At 34.4% G+C, this 20,005-nt stretch overlaps 1 protein-coding gene across 1 annotated transcript in view; it reads right to left on the reverse strand.

Annotated features, from left to right (window-relative positions):
• The window catches only part of LOC121431636 (rap guanine nucleotide exchange factor 2-like), a 137,690-nt gene that overhangs the window by 33,918 nt on the left and 83,767 nt on the right, over window positions 1–20,005 (reverse strand). Inside the window, 6 exon segments of the mRNA XM_041629234.1 lie at window positions 671–771; window positions 1,541–1,659; window positions 2,474–2,559; window positions 4,290–4,426; window positions 9,852–9,924; window positions 10,514–10,774. Of these exon segments, the coding sequence (XP_041485168.1) occupies window positions 671–771; window positions 1,541–1,659; window positions 2,474–2,559; window positions 4,290–4,426; window positions 9,852–9,924; window positions 10,514–10,774 (777 nt within the window).

The raw sequence follows: 20,005 nt of genomic DNA on the forward strand, positions 1-20,005 counted from the left end.
TTAAAAAAGTTATATATTTTGAGAATCTTTTCCATATTTAGTGCATTTCTATTTCAGTTTTTCCAAAATGTTTTTGAAATTATAATATTGTGTATGATTCAGAAGTAATTCATCATGTTTATATTCACTATTCATTACTCTTGCTGATGTATTCTGTCATATATTTATTCATTCTTGTATATGTATTCAAATGCACTATATATTTTTTCTGAAGATTATTAGAATCTGAGTATCAAAGAAATTTGGGGAAAAAACGTTCCATTATCTTTGGCTCTGAACTGAGTGTAAATTGTACGAATCAAGCGAACAAAAGCTCCTGGGGCCGATTGCACGAAAGGGTCTTTGCAAGGACCGTCTTTCGTGTCGCCCATCTTTTATGATGGGCCATGTGAAACGCATTTTGAATAAATTATCTCCAAACATATTTCATTCGTCCGTTAAAGTTAACAAAATATCTGTTTATAAAATGATATGATATATCATGAAGTTGTATAAAATTTGATTTAAAATCAAGCTAACGACTCTTATTCTTTATCATAAATTTCAGAAACACCCCGTTTATAGCATATCATAAAAGATGGGCGACACGAAAGACGGTCCTTGGAAAGACCCTTTCGTGCAATCGGCCCCCGATGAACCTGAAAAGCAAAGACAAGAAAGTGATCTTCACCTTAATTACAACATGTCCGTATCGTCTCTCATCCAAGACTCTGTGTTCTGTAACCATTACCAGCTCCCCATCGTCAGATATTCTCCTGATATTTTCTTCACCTGAATAAGAAAAAAAACAAAGGAGAGAGAATGAAAGCATGTGGGCCCTGTTCATCGAACTCGTAAGATACAAGGTGGTTTTATAAGCTACTGAAAATCACCCGTTTTATTGGTGGAGAGCCAATTTTTGTCATGTAATTCTAGCATTTTGAACTGATGAATCAGTTCATGTAATAATGAATTATTTCAACGAACTTGTACGCTACTAGCAAGTTATAAGCTACTGGACATTGTGATGTTTCATTGAGTGAGAGCCAAATTCCATCTTGAAATTCAAACACTTGGTATTCATAACAAATTATATGAAACCGGGACCCACTTGCTCTAACTTTTAAAGCGGATACAATTCATAATGCTATGTACTGAGCAGTGTAGTATTGTTAGTATACATCTAGACCCACTTGAATGATAACACACTCATTATCTACTCAATACATTCATTCTGTTACTGTATATCCAATATCTCCTTGATAACAGAGCAATACAACCTACCTTTAGCCACGAGGCTTTATTCAAACTGGAAATGTAGCAACATTAAAATCCAACTTCCTTTGCTAGTTTGTAATATGATTTTCTTGAATTTTGTTGGCATTAATTACAAATTTTCAGGTTTCTTATTCAATCAGCATAGCCTTGTAGGCAGAAACTTGTGACATTTGATGAAAGTTAGTGATGTTAAAATGCCTCCAAGTTATCAAAGAGGGTCCTGCAAACTAAAAACAAAAACAATAAACATTTAAAATTATGTTATCATATAATGTGTACTCACCCTGTGTTAAGATCCTAAAATATTGACCTTGTTCTATACAGACAAACTGACAGTCGTCGACCGTTGTTCTCATGACACCAGCATGATGCTGCTTCTCCTCCGTGGGTTTCACTCCAAAACTGTCAATCAAAAGAGAAATTGTAGAATACAGTAACTACATTGACACAAATACATGTAACCCCCATCCCCTCCTCTTCCCTGCCAAACATCAAATTGAAATAGTTCAGCCATAGTTGTACAATGCAATGCCACACTATCTTCATCCGGGTGGGTGTTTCATAAAGCTGTTCGTAAGTTAAGAGCGACTTTAAGAACGACTGGTGATCCTTTCTTATGCGCTAAATAATCACCAGCGCATAATGATGATCATTTACCACCACAAAAGGATCACCAGTCATTCTTAAAGTCGCTCTTAACTTACGAACAGCTTTATGAAACAGGTCCCAGTATATTCAGACAGAAGAATATATGATTTCCATTTTTCTTTGCTTGGAAAGAGTGGAAAATTTCAAATTATAAGCAAGAGAAAAATAATATCATTAGATTTCATGTGACAGATAATGTAAAAGATAAAGGGAGCGAGTCAAATAAGAAGATGGAGGGAACAGATGGAAAGAAAGAGACGGAGAGAGAAGGCGAGAGGGGCAGAAAGAGAAAGAGAGAGGGATAGAGAGAGATGGAAAGAACAAAAGGAAGAGAGAAAATATAAAAGGAAAGAAAAATACAAACAAGTTTTCTCTCACCAGGGAATAGCAAACCAACTACAAGAGGGAAATGAAACAACAAAAATGCCCCAGCCTATTCTCTCATAAACAAAACCAAACGGGGAAAATGACGGAAGTCATTGAATGGACATTCAAAAGTGATACATTTTTTCAACAACAACAAAGAAGTTCTTATGATGTCAAGGACGATGGCATGAGGGCCACTTACCTATCTCCTAAGTGCAGTTCATCGACACTTCCATCTGGTTTAGAAACTTCTACATGACCATTCAGTATAACGGACCAGGAATCCAACTATATAGTGAAATGGATAAGAAAGCATGGCAACAAACCTGATTACTAACTCTGGGGATGGGAGGGGGGAGGTGTTTCATAAAGATTCAAGTTTGACTATAAAGGGCCTTTTCACACGAGAATCTTGAATCATTATTGTAATGATGATAGCAATTTGTCTTTAGAATCGTTGTACCTTTCACACGTTCACTCGAAAACTGATTTGAATTTGAATTCCTGAGTGAAGGAGGTATTGGGTAATGGTGACTTGCCACTCAAACCCAATAACAGCACTGCATCGCAAAAAAGAAACTACGATGAGTACATGACAACTGTATTATCTACGGAATTGCTTGCAAGGTCACGGATACTCCAACCCTCAAAGATGTTTTGGAGGTCAACCCTCTCAGACGTAAAATTCATACTGTAATTTGATTGAAACTTAACTGGAATTCACCTCTAGAGTAGAATTTGAATTCGTAATTGTGATTGGCGTTCATGATTCTTCTTTGGTTTCACACGGCTAAAAATTTGTCATTAGAATCATTTTTCACTGAATAATCATTAACATTACAATTTTGGTACCGTATGAAAGGGTGGTAAGAGTCACACTAACATTCCCAGTTGCAAGCAGTATAAATTATCATTGCATTAGTCAAATCATGCTCACGGGAATCGCATTACTATGTATTAATTAATGAGATTGCATATTAAATATCATGTGCATGATGATACTTGAGAATGACTTTAGTTATACCTAACTCTCAGTGAAATAACCCATAGAAATATTTGTTACAGAGTTAAGGGTACAAAACAGTGGAGAAAGATTTGAAAAGTGTATATTGTAAATGCTTTGGTCAAACTTTGGAAAAATCAGATCTCTTGCCATTGTGAAATTTGGGCTTGCTTGTTTATTTCCAAATCATCCTTCATTGTTTAACATTGACATTATGCTGATGTAAGTATGAATGACATGAAATTGATTTGAACATTTTCATCATCCTGCCTCTGACATATTTGAAACAATTTTATGAAATTGAACACATTTTTTGCAGCTTTCCCATTCAATGATTTACATAATATTGCAGAAATGAACATTTTCTTTTCAGCCGAGCTGTTCATTTTTCAAATTAGGTCAGTATCCCATGGTACATGTATATCAATAAGTTCAATAGAACCCTTTGATATTACGACCAGTTAAATATACATGTATTATAAAACCACAGGATGTACTGCCTGACCCTAGCTAGACCACTGAAAGTACCATCAAATATAATCTAGAATAAAAGATGGTGGTTGAGATGGGCTATCACCAGACCTTTGATACGTTTTTTTTTCTCATTTATTTGCTTTTATTAAAAAAAATAGACATCAGGATTGTCTTCGCCTTTAAAGAGATAAAAGGCAAAATAAAAAGATGAACTTTCTTCATCGCATGATCAAGAAAATTAGGTAAAAAAACATTGTAAGACTAACTCTATGTTGCTGTAGCCTTTTTTCAGACAGCAATTGTTGCGATTGGCCTTCTGAAGTCGCCTATGGCAAGTGGTAAGCCAAAGTCTCTTTTTATTATTTTCTTGACTGCATATAGGAGACATGTTTTCTCTCATACAACCATCCAATATGATCCCTAAACCTCTTCAGGGAAGCTATAAACCAATTTTATCGAAAATAATGATACATAATCTAAAAAATTTAAGTTAATGGTAGAAAGTGCCCCCCCTTGAGAAAGTATTAAACTGCATCCTTACCTCTTCCCCGTCTTTCATGACTACCGTTCCAGCTTTACTGACGACCGCAAACACCATGACGGAGCACAACGCTCTCCGCACGGACATCGTCATGTTGGCAAACGCAGGGAGGTGACGCATGAAGTCTAAGAGCAACTCTGAAAACCAAGAAGTAAATTGAATAAAAATTATTAAAATCAATTTAAAATACCATAGTGTAATTTTCGTCATATTTCTATTACTGTTATCTGTCACTCATCGTCATAAAGTCTAAGAGAAGCTCTGAAAATAAAAAGTAAAATGAATAAAATTCAGTTCAAGCAATGGAAGTGTAATTTCTTATCTTATTTCTATAATTCTGTTATCTCTCATATAATGTAAAGTTAGCAACACAGAAAAGTGGCGAATAAAGTCTAAGAACAGCTCTGATAATACTAAAGAGTAAAATAAATAACAATGATTAAAATCAGTTTCAAATATCAGAAGTATAATTTTCTATAATTCTGTCATCTCTCATACATTGCAAGAACAATGAAAATTGAAAATTTACATGAATTAAATAATCAAAATCATTTTAAAATAACAGAAGTGTAATTTTCTATCATATTTCTATTATACTTTCATCGCTCAGGCAACTACAAAATTTGCAAAAATTAAATTAAAAAAGGACAAAAAAACGGAGACAAGAAAAGAGGTCATTATGAGCAGGTGTCTTTATTGACCTATTCCTTTTATAAATATTTCTAAGAAGAAAACTATTTTTAAAAAGCCTTAAAGAAGTCCTATATCATCATATTTGTAAATACAGTTGTTTCTTGGGCAACTCCATAACTTGCTGAGTAGATTTAAAAAAAAAGAAAAGAAAAAAGGGAGACAAGAAAAGGGTTATTATGAGCAGGTGTCTTTATGGGCATATTTCCTTTTATAGACATTTCTATGAGGGAAAATTATTTATAGGGAACCTTTGTGTAGTAGTCATTACAGACAAGTGGACCTTCTATACAGATTGTCACTAAAGCAGGTTGGACTGTGTATCATATCACACTCCTTTAATCATATTTTTCATGTAGATAAAACTGTTACAAAAGTGCCAAGTCGATTTAAAGAAAAAAAAAGAAGAACCCTCTCTCTACAGGTTCAGAGCTTCGGGTTTTCAATATTGGTTACAGAGCCTCTTGCGAAAAGAGAAGGGATGCCGGTTATTGGCCTTTGAAATCTCAAAACGCATTATCTGCTCTACTTTCCACCAGCCTACAGACATGGCACGTCACTGGTTAGTTTAGACTAGAATCTACTCCAATTACTTCAGTTTAATGAGGCATTGCTTTAATCTCTCATGACGATTGCAGTCACGCAATGCTCAAAGGATACGCAGTTTCACTGACACATTTTCTACTTCAGGGTACCGTCTCGAGAGGAAGCCTGTCTTCCGTAATAATTGTTAACAGCAAATTGGCAACAGCATAGGAATCAAACACAATTTGACAACCCATTTTTTTTTTGGAAATTTTGTTTCGAGCATGGGTAATATCAACATGGAAGTATACATGAGCATAAGAGGAAAATAAAACTTTAAGAATCACTAATGTTTTGTCAGTGCTCATGGAATGAATGAATAAAGCCTTTATATTTCACATGATACCTAAAAATGAAGAGTACATAAACATTTGAATATGTGTAGAATGACCCCTACGAAAAACAGCATTTGCTGATAGGGTGTTCCATCCCACGAGTGGTAAATAAAATAAAAAATTCAAAAAATCAGTCTGAGCATTTCATAACTTGATTAATTCAATACAATTTCATTTATTTTCTGCAATGCAATAAAAAGTTGACTGCAAAACTGCACAAAACAATCCCCTAATAAAACAATGACCTCAATAACAAGACACACTTCTTTGTTTCCTGTCATAAAATGGACCCAACTTTTGAATATTCAGTCTTTGGCTACCTAGCACAGAACACCAATGTTACAATTTGAAATGATGGTCTAATGTGAGGTTGCATGAAACTTGTGATCAATCGCAAATCTGTTCAAACATCCCAAATCAATCGTATGTCTCTCAATATCAAATGTTTAACAGATTGCTCCCCTGGTTCTTGTAAAGAGACTAGTATTTTCGTGTACTAAAAAACATCACACCTGACATAAAATTACTACATTGGCTCCCAGTCCAGTCGTGTGTAATGTTTATAGTACTACTTCTAACTTATCAGTGTCTCCAAGCAATGGCTCCAAAATATCTCACTGATTGTTCAGTTAAGTATGTGCCATCTCGTAATCTTCGATCAGCTCAAAAGGGTCTTTAAAATTGCCCTAGTGTTCACACCAAGTTTTATGGAGAACGATCCTTTGCCCATGCTGCCCCTTCACTTTGGATTACCACTCCATCATATGTGAAGAAATCTTCTCCACCCAAGTTTAAATCCACCTTGAAAACATACATATCTAAAAAGACTTTTGAATGAGTTAGCACCACGATTGCCAACAAATTTCTCTCTTTTCTTTGCTTTTCTTTCCTAAAAAAGCACATAAAGATGCATTTGGCAGTGATATGGGCTATTAAGCATGTTGGTTTATTATTAAACTAATTCGCTACAGCTAAAATTAATGAAATCCATTCTAAAATTGCAACAGTCATTTGTAACTGACTGCAAATATTTTCTTGCAACACCCTTTAAGTTTACGACTTTAAAGCTGACTTTGTTGGAAGCAAATCTTATCTTGAGAATAAGAGTCATAACAGTTTCCCAGAGGTTTGCGAAAAGTTCTTGGAAGAAAACAGTCACATCCTGCTTAGACTTGATAGTGGGGGGGGGGGTATTCACAAAATAAATTGTCAGTGATTTTGTTATAAGCTTCTGAAATCCTTCGATCTGATTGGCCAAGAGCAAGTTAGCCAGTGAAAAATCACTGCCAAGATGCTTCATGAAAACACTCCCTAGAAAGATATGTTCTGAATGCTCTCATAAGGTATTAAAGCAATCTAGAATCCATAAAGAAAGAGTAATATCTTTACCCACATAATGATAATTTTGAACAGTAAAATAAATATTATACAAATATATCAGGCTTTGAGAAAGTATAGTGGGAATTATTTATCCGAGGTTGGACTGACAAGCACTATTTTCTCCGAGGGGCGAAGCCCCAAGAACGAATAGTTATTTGCCAGGATTAATGATTCCCACTATGCTTTCGAAAGAAACGCCTGATATATTTGTTTTATATCCCTCTTTGACTTGTAGACCTAGTCCTTGGTGATGTGTAAACAATCTAGACCAATTCTATCCTTGCCGGACCTAGTCCTACAATGTAGGACTGACGAGCTAGTGATGCTAACCAGTTTTTGGGTAGGCTGTGAGGCTTCCACCCGACTGCAGTTAATGAGAGGTCCGCTGCGCCCTGCAGTTGTACCCAAATTGTAAACGCGCAGGCTAATTATTGAAAACAATCCTGACTCACCTTGTTAGGTATTATTCGAATAATCTTGAAAGGCCTTCAAAGAATTAAATTTTCTGCATGATGAACTAGACTCGATTCCATAATTTTTTTTTCAGATTGTCGGTAAGTAATTTGAGCAAAAGCTTGTATTTTATCTTATTTTTTTTTCGCGGATATCGGGTCAAGAAGCATACGCAGTTTCGACGTTAAGGGAACATATCAAGCATGCGCAGTTCTCCCCATGAAAGTATATCGAAAATATACAGAGCTGGAAGAAAACTATACAGAGCTAATTGCAGCGATGTGCTTTCCTATTGAAATTGTACTTTGGCAAAAGAAGCTGCTGAAATTGTACTTTGTCAAATGATCGTGAATTGACCAATCGTTTATCTAGGATACTCATGAATATTCAAAAGAAGGATATAATGTTATCCAAGGCTCCACATTAACTTTTTTTGGTGGTGGCCCATTCGGGCCACCAAAACCTTCAAATAATTTTTTTTGGTGGCCCACTAATAAAGTTTGGTGGCCCGAAAAATATAAAGAAAAACATTAATTAAAAATGAATAAAACAAACTGAAATATTCTGCAATCACTAACACGTACCACTATTCTTTGTACATCTTGTATATAAATTGTGCTTGCTGTTATTTTACTTTGCATAAAACAAAAGAAAAAATGAAAGAAAAAAACAAAGAACAGGTCATAAAAAAAAAATTGAGAAAAACAAAAGAAAATTTAAGAAAAATAAATAAAACAAAATTATCAAAAAATGGGGAAAATTATTATTATTCAGTAGAAACATGTTCTTTAATCAGGTATTTTCAATGGGAAGGGGTATAAATGGTTTAATCACTGAAAAAAATGAAAGAAAAAAATAAAATGGCAAAAGTTATCTGGAAAAAACAGTGAGACAATTCCTTCCCTATATTTGACAAAATGATGGAAAAAAAAATCACATGTCATATCAATGAAATGCCTTCCCAAAGTATTTACTTCCTTAAGAGTGGTTTAAGAAGTCATTTGTAAACAAGAAAGAAAGAGCGGCCTATTTATTTTTGGCTCAAAGAGACACAGCTTCGAAATAAACCAAATATCAACATACATACAAATGCACATATGGGACTGTGATGTACTCACCTATGTGTATTAATGCATTTGGAAATCGGTCTTTTTGAGTCAAAAGAGAGGTCATAATTCCTCCTTTTAATGCTTGCAATTAATCAGGTTTCAGTAATATGGACTGTAGAAGGGCATTTCATTGGTGTAAAATGTGACTTTGACGTAGATTTCCAAAGTTCTGGGGAAGATTTCTTAGCAGTAACATTTCGTATCGCAGCTCCCTGGGTCTGAATAGTCTGCTCGTGCACAGCTAGCTGCATTGGTTTCATGCATGCAAAGCTCAGCCAGACAGCCGGCGCGGCCGGCTGAATAATAGTTACTGTATGCTAGCGGTAGGCCTACATACTGTCATGACTATGCACTCTTTGTGTGTGTGTATTTGTGTGTAGATTAACAAAAAAGGCGCATGACGAATTGGCTTGCAATTTTAACTGTAGAAGGTTGATAAATGCATGCAAAATCGGGAGAAAAATTGCGCTACTTTGAAAATTATTGGTTGCCCGAATCGGGCAACCAAAACTTAACATTTTTTCAATAATGGTTGCCCGAGATGAATTTTGGGTGGCCCCGGGCCACCGCTAATGTCGAGCCTTGTGTTATCTATCACACAACAAATCTTCTCTAGCAACTACCTATAGGGTCCGTCACCCGGATGGGGTGTAAAATGATTTGTCTGTTGATATTCTTGAAGGTACAATAAAAACTATATTAAATATTTTGACAAAATGACATTTAGTTGATCTTTTACCATATGATATGTGGGAAAGCTGCTCGAATAGGACAGCTCACAAATCAAAATAATCAAAATATTAAAATTCTAAACTTTTTGATATTTTATGGATTTAACTGAAACCTTCACCAATATTTTTTATTAGTGTTTCTATTTTTACAATAAACTTTTTGTCAAGGTGAATTTCCTCTTAAACTTTACTATCATCACTATCATGTCTTTACTAAAAAAGGTAAAAATCAGCTAAACTTTTTTTAATGGCAGGAGCCAGGTGAAATAATATTCTTACCTATTTCATCCTCTGTCCGATGCATCGGGTCTTTCTCCAAACAATCTCGGACAAGATCCCTCACGAGAAGAGACTAAAAGGAAAATTCAAATCGACAAGATAAAGATTGGCACTTAGGATTATTCTTGTAAGTTCAAAGAGATTTCATGAGGCTTAAAAAATAGCAATATTCAATCTTGATAGGTGACTGTTGGCTGTTTATAGGATTCAAAATGCTCGATGCAATTGGTGATTTCAATAGAATTCAAATGTCTGTTCAAATGTTTAAAAACATGGCAATGTGTTTCACTGATGTACCTGCAATCTATGAAGTATGTTCCTCCTCAGAGTGCAGTGTACACCCTATAGTCAAAAGGCAACTTAGCATGCATTCATATGCCTAGAAACAGGAACCCCTGATACTGTGGACACATGACTGTCTGCCCCTGAACAATTAAGGTGCAAGCACACAATACTGAGGGACCCCAATTATGAAAATCAATCAATCACAAGCTTGAGCTGGTCATATTGACTTGTTCGAAGCAGATGAAGAATCTGAATTCAATTAATCAATCAATTTCTTTCATATAACTTAAAATTGGAAAATAATATTTTCACCTGAAATTTATAGAATTATCATTAAATATCACTACAAAAATGAGTTGCTAAATATTTTTGTTTACCCCTGATTCACTAGATTCTTCTTCATCTGAATCCACGGTGCTTTCCACAAGGCCACTCAGATCTAAATCTTGGTTTTCTGCTGCAGAATAGATGTCTGAGTAACTACTACTCATACTACTATGCATGGAACTACGGTCCCCACTGCTAACGGTATGTGTCGGAGTGTTGTGGGCGGAGAGTGCCAACAAGTGTCGAGGATGGGTCTCGGGGTTGTTATCCATAATAATCTGGACATCGTCGAGGTCCTTTTTGTTGTATTTCTAGAAGAAAATTAAAAATCCACGCGAATATGAAAAGAGTGGACAGTTCACATGTAAAGTTGGAAGCAAATGTATTCAAAATGTGCCTGAGAAGTTTACAATTAATATTTTCCCTGGTAATTGAATGGTATGCTTTATACTTAAATTAATGGATGAAAATGATAAACTCATGTTACCATCAAATTAGAGGTATAAATTCTATATAAGAAGGTTGAAGCAACTGCATCTGTAATTAGCCTGAATGGTTATCAGTTCGTCTTTGTTTTCTCTCTCAACCCAAATATTGAAAAGACAACTTCATTATAAAGCCTGTTCAATTCATTTTAGTCTCCTCTATCAAATTCACTGACATATGAAATACTTCAGAGAAAAATTATATCAAAAGATGCATTCATAATTTTTTTTCTAATTCAAATATGTTACGTCATTCATCATTCACTGATTTAAAAGCAAAAGAAAGATGAAATCACTTAAATTCCACACACAAAACAATCAAATTTCTTCACACGATAGCACAATTAGATGTTGAAACGTGAATTGATTAGTCAAGAATTGAGGGCAAGGCAGAATCAGAGAAGCATATTAGGTTAGATGAATCACTTGGAATTTAGGATCAAAGGGGTTAAGTAAAAATACAAAGCAAGCGTATGAATTTCAAAGAAATCGAATGCACAATGTTGAAAATAAAAGCGAAGGAAACGGTTGGTCAGGGCCCTGTTACAAAAAACTTAGCAATTGAATGCTGGGAATGATTTTTATGATTGATCATACATAATGCAATCAATCATAAAACCAGCCCTGTCATTAATTGGCACTCTATGTTAAGGGAAACACACACAGTTTAGTAGAAAAACAAATAAGGGGGCTGTTGCAGTAGGAGTTGCGATCAAACGTAACTCCCAACATCAATCTCAACTTGATATCCAACCGATCAGATGGTGTATTTGGGACTTGCGATTGATTTTATGAGTCGCAACTCTTTCTGCCACGTCCCTTTTGAGGGAGGATACACTCAGAAACTAGTAAATTTAATGAAATGTGCTGCTTAAGTGAAACCTCCTCTCAATATTATTTGTTGAATGTCAAGGCAGATGTGTGATTGTCATTGGAAAGGAAATTGGGGGCAGATTGTTGCACAAAGCCTCGCGATCACTCCAACAGTTGATTTTCACAATTGATTGCACTCACTATGACAAATACAATCAATTGTAAATATCAGTCCCATGGTGAGTTATGATTGATAACTAAGATCTGTGCTACAGGGCCTAAAAAGTATCTTCAATAAAGGTAGTAGCTTCGGCGAATCATGCACACAACCATCCCCAAGGTTTCTAGGACGTGTTTCACAAATTGTCATCCGTCAAACTGATGGAACATCCTACAGGAAGGTGTGTCATTTTTATCCATATTTTATATAAAAGATGTGTTCTCTCAAAAGAGCGTTTGCAAGACGATGTAGTAAATATCATTTTACCTGAAAACAGATATCATTTTGCCAGAAAGGCAGCTAATATTGAGAACTTGGTATAAAAAGTGTTATATGTTTTTACATAAATAAATAAACAAACATATGTTTTTAGATCAGGGCCCTGCAGAATTACAAATTTGCAATACTGATATTGATTTCAATTTTCAGCATGTGGTTTGACATGGACAATCTGTTAAAATCAATTGTACAAGTTATTGTATCAAATACCCCTTTCATAAACCCAATTATGCGGCTAATAGCAGCATAATTTGGTCGTAAAATCGTAGGAGGACCAGAGTTATCCGCATTATTTTGATACTGCTATTATCCGCATAATAGCAGCATCGGGACCAGATTTTGACTTTATGAACGCATTTCGAAAGTAATGCGGATAATTGACATGGAGCGGTCACAAGGTCACCTTTTTCCAACGCAACCGCATCGGAGGGGGTGTGTGCGGTTGCCATAACGATTATCCTCCTTTTTCAGGACGAGCGCTCATAAAAATAGTGCGGATTATTTTCGGAGTTTATGAACGCAATTTTTATTGAATTATCCGCATTACTCTTAGGCGGCTAATTGGAGGATAGGTTTATGAAAGGGGTAAAAGATAAGACAGGGCCAAGAACTAGCTGAGGATATGCATGATTTTGACACATCTCAGAATGTTATTTGATTAGGTTGATTGAAGTTAGATCATGTTACTTTGACATTCATGAGGAAAATGATAAAAATAAAATGAATGCATCCTTTGATAAAACATTTCATGAGCATGCTTTTAATAGAGAAACACTTGTTTGAAAAGATGAAATTATGCAATCATGTATGATGAAAAAGAAAGAGTTTAAGTGAAAGAGAGACAGACAGAAAGATACACAGAGAGAAATAGTTAGAGAAGTACAGAATTATAGAGAAAATTGTTTTTATTGTGTTAAAAGGATACAAGTTAGACTGTGTTAGTCTTATACAACTAATTTCAATTAATCATAATAAAATTACATGACTGATTATGCATTGGCACATATCTGCATTACTCTTTATTTATTGAAAACTAGAAAAGTAATCAAGGTAATTCTGTAGTACTAAATATCGTCATGATTATTGAATTTTCCTGATTTTTTTCATAAATCATTATCAACCAACTAACAATTTCACTCTTCATTTTACAGTATAGAGCAATCCAATGATTGAGACAAGAAAAAAATGCAAATATTGATTCTTGAGCGTTATTCTGTATCAGCAAACCTTCAATAATGAGGATTTAAATTTTGGGTCAAAAAGAGACCCTCATGAGGCAAAATAGGTTGTTAGTAAAAATATGCCAGTTCGCCGGTAACACTTAATACAGATACGCACAATCACACTAAAAATATAAAGTACCGGTATTAGATTTTATTGCTAATAATAGAATATATTGCTAGGAAATCAAAACCTTCATCATGTTTGCATTTTTCACTTTCAATAGTGCATGCATCAGTGAGTATGCCTCTATTATGTTTCTCGTTTAAACTGTATGTGTGCATATTTTTAATAATCTTTCGCTCTCACCATTTACTTCTATTTCTAAATAGGGAGTGTGGTATAACTGAATAGGTTTTGGATAATGGTTTAGGAATATATACATAAAACGGGAAAGAGTAATATATGTAAGGGAAAAAGTCTTTTTTATAATGAACAATAACTGTAACGTATCACATAATGATGAAGTTATATGATCACGGCAGTCATAAACATACAGTGCATATGATTAACCCTGCCTTTACCGACACAGCATACATGAATAAAAATAAAACACGTCAAAAGATGGTGCACATGTATACATCATTTCTGTGTGCGCATTCACTTTCGTTTTGTAAAAAAAAAAAACACAAGGGGCAAACGGAGTGCAAGAATGCTTGAGTTTTCTCGGGCCATGCATACTCACATTTACGCGTTCAGATTCGACAAATTTATAGACAGGTCAGGAAGCGTGCATCAAAAAATTTAAATCATATCGCGTCGAAAGCACAGATACACAGCGTGTATCAAAGAGAGAGAGAGAAAAAAAATGGAAACAACATGAAAAGCAAGATCGTCATTAAAAACAAACAGGTCAACGGTTTGAATGAAATTCAACTGAAAGACAAAACACTTGACACATGCAAGAATGTTTCCATAAAGACAAGACATTTCATTTAAATAAAATCTAAATTTAGCAGAAAGAAACTTCATTTGTGATGTAAATAAAATGTAATGTGCAGTTATATATTTTAATGTGCTACGAAATAAAATGTGCAATGAACTAAAAAAAGGTGCCTTGTTCTGGACAATTCTCAAAGACTGAATGTTTTTAAACTGGGGTCCACATTCATAAACCTCACAAAGAAACTTGTCAAGTAATTACATAAGCAGTTAATAGTCACTTGACAAGATTTTAAGGGTGCTTTATAATAAGTATGGGCACTAGTTTGGTGGTATAAAGACTAGCTAATAGTTCAGAAGGAAAGGTGGATTTCAGAATTTTTTTGTTTGTTTGTAAATTGACAGAACATGGTCCAAGTTCAAAGCCTAGTAAGTGCACAGTACCAGATTGCTTTTAAGCATCATAACACTATCATTAAGTGCATTCCGTAAGTCGGAATGAAGATGGTGTCACGGTGTGAACCCACAATGCACTATTCTCTCCTAAATTAGCATAATGCATATTCAAGAGTTAAAAAACGCCTGTCATTGATATTCTTTCATGAGAGACAAAATGGCCCATATTCTGAAGTCGGGTTCAAATTGAACCCTGGTTTAAAGTTGTGGTTAACTATGAATTAAGAGCCAATTGGGGCACGAATCCCTAACAGTACACATTCAATCTTCGTTTTCATATGACACCAAAATTGTCCATAATAATCTGGGAATTATACATAATAGTATTTTGAAGTAATTTTCTTCATAATGAAAGTAAAATATTAAACATAAGAAAAATACAACAGAAACATAATTTTTGAATTTTTGGCTCCCCATAATTTTGTTTGTTTGTTTGCAAACAGAGTTAGACCGTGGTGTAAATTAAACCTAAATTCAGAATACAGGTCAATGGGTCTTTATTTGCAGGTGATCCATGAAGGTGCAGCATCAGAAAGATCCTTTTTTCATGAACTGAGAGATAAATTTTGCATATCATCAACAAAATCTATTTAAGTGTATCAGCCTCTCAGGCAAGAATCGGGCATTTCATGTTTATCATTCAATTTAACACTCGCTCCTCATAGCTAGTAATACATCACATGACTGAAAAACCTTGGAAACGTGATAGCACATGAAACATTCTAAAAACAACGACAACACTTCAACTCATCAAGCACATGATAAACGGTATCAAACACATCAAAAACATAACCATCCTATGAAAAAAAATCCTACTCCGTGTGTATGTGTGAAAATAAATTTGTTTGCAATATGAATCCATTTACTGGTACCTGGACATTACTCATACGCATCTAATCATACTATGAAAGAAAATTACAATATCATTGCTTGGATAATAATCATTACAGTTGAGTGGTGTTCATATTTCTTATTCACTTACAATATGAAAATATTGTTTTTAAAGTATCTGTTTTATGATATGTCTACAGCCTGTATGCCCAGTTATTTTCTATGTGATTTTAAAGGACAAGCGAGCGATATTGAATTTTGTTTAAGAAAAAAAATCATCAGGTCTTGTGAATACCAAACATTCATTTAAAAAAAAGGAGCTCTCATAATAAAATGCTGGTTAGATTCAAGTTGAAAGGATGTCTTTACCATTCTGGAAAGAAATAAAGATAACAGTTCTTGGTTGGTCTATAAAAGCTATATTGTGGTCCACCTGGTCTCTATTACAGTATATCAGTATTACGGTCCTCAGTGGTCAAGATAGTTGCTAAACCATCATTACCAGCACTTGACCATTAGGTCTGTTGTGAGAGAACAATTAAAGATCTAATTTCTAATGCAATAATGTAGAATTACCATCAATTTTCAAAGAAAATTTTGCATACCCTTCATTTTTCTTCATCCTAATATTTTGCATGTGCCTTGATGGCTAACATGTACACTAAAAAATCATCATCTCATGAAATCGTTGATATCATAACTAAAAATAAAGTGAAGTCTGTGAAAAGAATGGCACTATACCTTTAAGATCTGAAACTCTAGATTGTTGGTATAAAAAGGCCCTCTCTCTCTGCTGGTAGTTTCAATTCATATTTCCTTGTATCAAGTTTCCATCTTATAACAAGACGCGTATGCTGAGATCTATATCCCTCTATCGAGACAATTCAACTTGTAAAATACACCGTACATTCAGACATCCATACTTGAAAATATTACACAGCTATTCAAGGTTCATGTACACATATGTATATTTCAAAGAAGATAATCATCTAGTCTGTATAGCACAACCAATCTAAGGCCTAATTTATGACTAATGTACTACAGCCAATGCAGGCTTTAATAGAGATTAAATATATTTTTTCAAAATGTCTTTTTTTCTCTAGCACTTGTATACCTAACAGAGCATTGTAGTCATCTTGATATTTAGCCTATTGTTTTAAAAAAATAGGATGTCATGAAATAAAGGATAATTTCTGCTTTAACATGTCAAAGCAGCATTTCCTTTGTTCAAATTGTCATGTAGCGTTTGCCAGGCTTTAGCTATTTGATTAAATTCAAGAAGTATTGCATCTATTCATCCTTTAATTGGAATGAAGAATATAATAAAAACAAGTGGTCCTACTAAAATCCTGTGTAATATTGGAAAGGTATTTCAGAATTTGCAATGCTTAACTCCTGTATTTTTCATACTTTGTCAATTTGATCATATTTTCTTTAGTTGAATAAGCTACACCATATCACTGAAAAAAAAATCCACAGCAAATGCTCTAAAAATGATCCAAGGCAAGCAACTTCCACTCATACAAGTCATGAAACCACACCAAAATAAATTAGTCTATACATCTAGGACTATTTGAAATCTACGGAAATGAAAACAAAAATACTGGAAACCGTGGGGAGAACACCAATAACAAATTTCATATACCATCTCTGGAACGTCAAGTTTTCCCCTGTTCTTCTTAAAAATAGGAAATAAAGATATTCTCCGCACCTGAAATAGGGTCAAAAGCAGAAAAGGGCATGGGAAATCCCTACAACTTTAAACAAAAAGAGTCTTTTACTATTAACTGCAAAATCATGATTATAAAACTCTCCAATAAGAACTCTTTGGTGATTCAACAAAACATAGTGGTTCACTAACATTTAACCATCCGAAAGGAGTGACAATATTACTATATCCTTGTTTCAATCCAACAACTATCAACCACTTTTTTTTTCTATGAGAGAATATCAGTGATAAAGGGAGACTGGATAACAATAAATTTGTTTTTCTTCATTCCCCTTCCACATTCAAAAATTTTTAGAAATGAATCAATTCTTCTAATACATTAAAAGAAAAAGCTACAATTTAATATATTCATAACACATAAAAAATTTACCAAGCAATGAGAAATTAATATGAAATATATTGCTGAAAAACCACAACATTCCCCACACAAAATCACACCCATGCATGTAATGGAAAATGCTAGACCACTAAAAAATTAAGAATATAATGTGCCTGTTATTAATACTGTCTATTATGTACTTGAACGTATATAGTTCTATGAATTTTGTAGATTCCAAATGTGGAAGCAATCACTTTTTTTTGTTTTCAAATGAAAATATCAGCAATTTAACATATTAATTTATATCCTGTGCCAAGCAGTTCTTGTAGAAAATTAGTGATTGCTATAATGATAATAATAGGCAGTTATATAATGCCATCTATCTATAAATACTCTATTCCGAGGCACATTGTTTTTATCATTATAATTATTACCCCGGCTTTAGCTCAAGCTGGCTTTCAGCGCTCCTGTTGTGTACCCATTCACCTCTCCTGGGTTGAGTGCAGCACGATGTGGATAAATTTCTTGCTGAAGGAAATTATGCCATGGCTGGGATTCGAATCCACGACCCTCTGTTTCAAAATCAGAAGACTAAACCACTGGGCCACAACACTCCTCAAAGCAATAAACCTAATAAGCAAGTCAAGGCACTCTATCTTTACACAGGCCTTTGCAAAAAAATAAAATGATATAATACAAAAAGAAAAACCCACATTCCCTTTTCGATATTGAAGTTTTTCATCTCTCATCTTTACACATGACTTCTCACATAAACGAGTTACTGCCAAGTACCAAGCTGCCAAAATGCAGCAAATATTCTAAAATGTACGTTGATTCCCAAGAATCATTTTCAGGCTAATAAAAATGAGGAAGGGATAAACCCACAATTGATCACACACAAACTATCTTAACCACAAGATGATGATAATAGAAGAAGGAAGACCAATTAATTTCAAACATGAAGAGGAACTACGAATAGGGAAGGAAACGACCAAGAAAAATCATAAACAAAAAGTATGTAAGTTCACTATACACTTCTCCATTGTCCTTTCCTGTCAAAGAAAGATAATTTTCTTTTCTCCTATATCAACATTTACCAAGATCATTAAAATGAGTTTCAGTGTAACACAGATAGGAGTGAAAATGGTCATATTCACTATCAAGGTGGAAAAATAATAGTTTCTCATCAGAATAAGAAAAAAAATCAACTTATAATATAATGAAGTTCTTAAAGATCCATAACAGTTTGTCAGTATTTACTACTATAAATGGGAAAAAAATTGGGGATAAAGAAAAAAAAATATTTGATCAGATTTTACATACATGTAAATTAACTTTTGGAATTTTCAATGTTTTAAGAGGTATCAGATAGAGCGCCCCGTGCTCACATTTGAAAAACATAGGGATGTTTTCATACAGAGCAGGAGAGGTGGTCTTGCACGATTTCTGAGAAACTTTAAACTTCCTAACTAAAAATTATACCCACTGTTCAACAAATATAGTGAAAGGGGAAAGCAAATTCAATAGCAAATTAACAATAGTCAAAAGTGACTAGTTTGCTTATTTAAAATAACAACAACTTCATAGCATTATATTCATTGGAATATATTTAAGAAAAATGTTGACAGGGTAGATGACCCAAGTTGACTTGGAATTGCAATCTCGAGATTAATCCTACGAACTAGCGTGATAATTGCGTCTCCATTGCAAATAATCTCGAAATTGTTCAGATCGGGATAATTTGCTGGATCAGAAATAGCTCGCTAATTTGAAAACTCGGGATGGTGCAGACGGCCCTTCTGAGTGAGTGGTAATAAAAAGCCAACATCTACCAGCCCTATATGTATATCAGGCCCTAAATTTACCACTGCCATAAAGAAAGCCACAACCTTGGAACTTTCTTTTTTTTCAATCTTTTAATTGGTCTAAATCAATGCTGCTCTCATTGTCATTTGGGATTTATTGGGCCTTTCTGTCCCATTTATGCTGAAACAATGAATGTGCCCTACCAAAAAGGGGCCTTGCCGCAAAATATCAAAATTTATGGCCCGGTTTGATATGTATGAATATATTGACAGAAACTTGAAATGTACTGTCAAAAAGGAAATTAGCGATAACCTCCCATGAAAACAAACTGACAGCAAGTATTCGGAATGCTTGTTTTCTATAAGCACGGTTTATCCTTGATACTAAGAAACTGTGAACTCTCTTCAAATCAATCATGAATTTGATACTTTCTTCTAACAATTTACTGGTAGGTTAACACACATTTGTCATTGCTGCATGGACTCTGACGCCACTTGAACT

Source organism: Lytechinus variegatus, chromosome 18 (genome assembly GCF_018143015.1).
Source record: "Lytechinus variegatus isolate NC3 chromosome 18, Lvar_3.0, whole genome shotgun sequence".
Classification (NCBI taxonomy): domain Eukaryota; kingdom Metazoa; phylum Echinodermata; class Echinoidea; order Temnopleuroida; family Toxopneustidae; genus Lytechinus; species Lytechinus variegatus.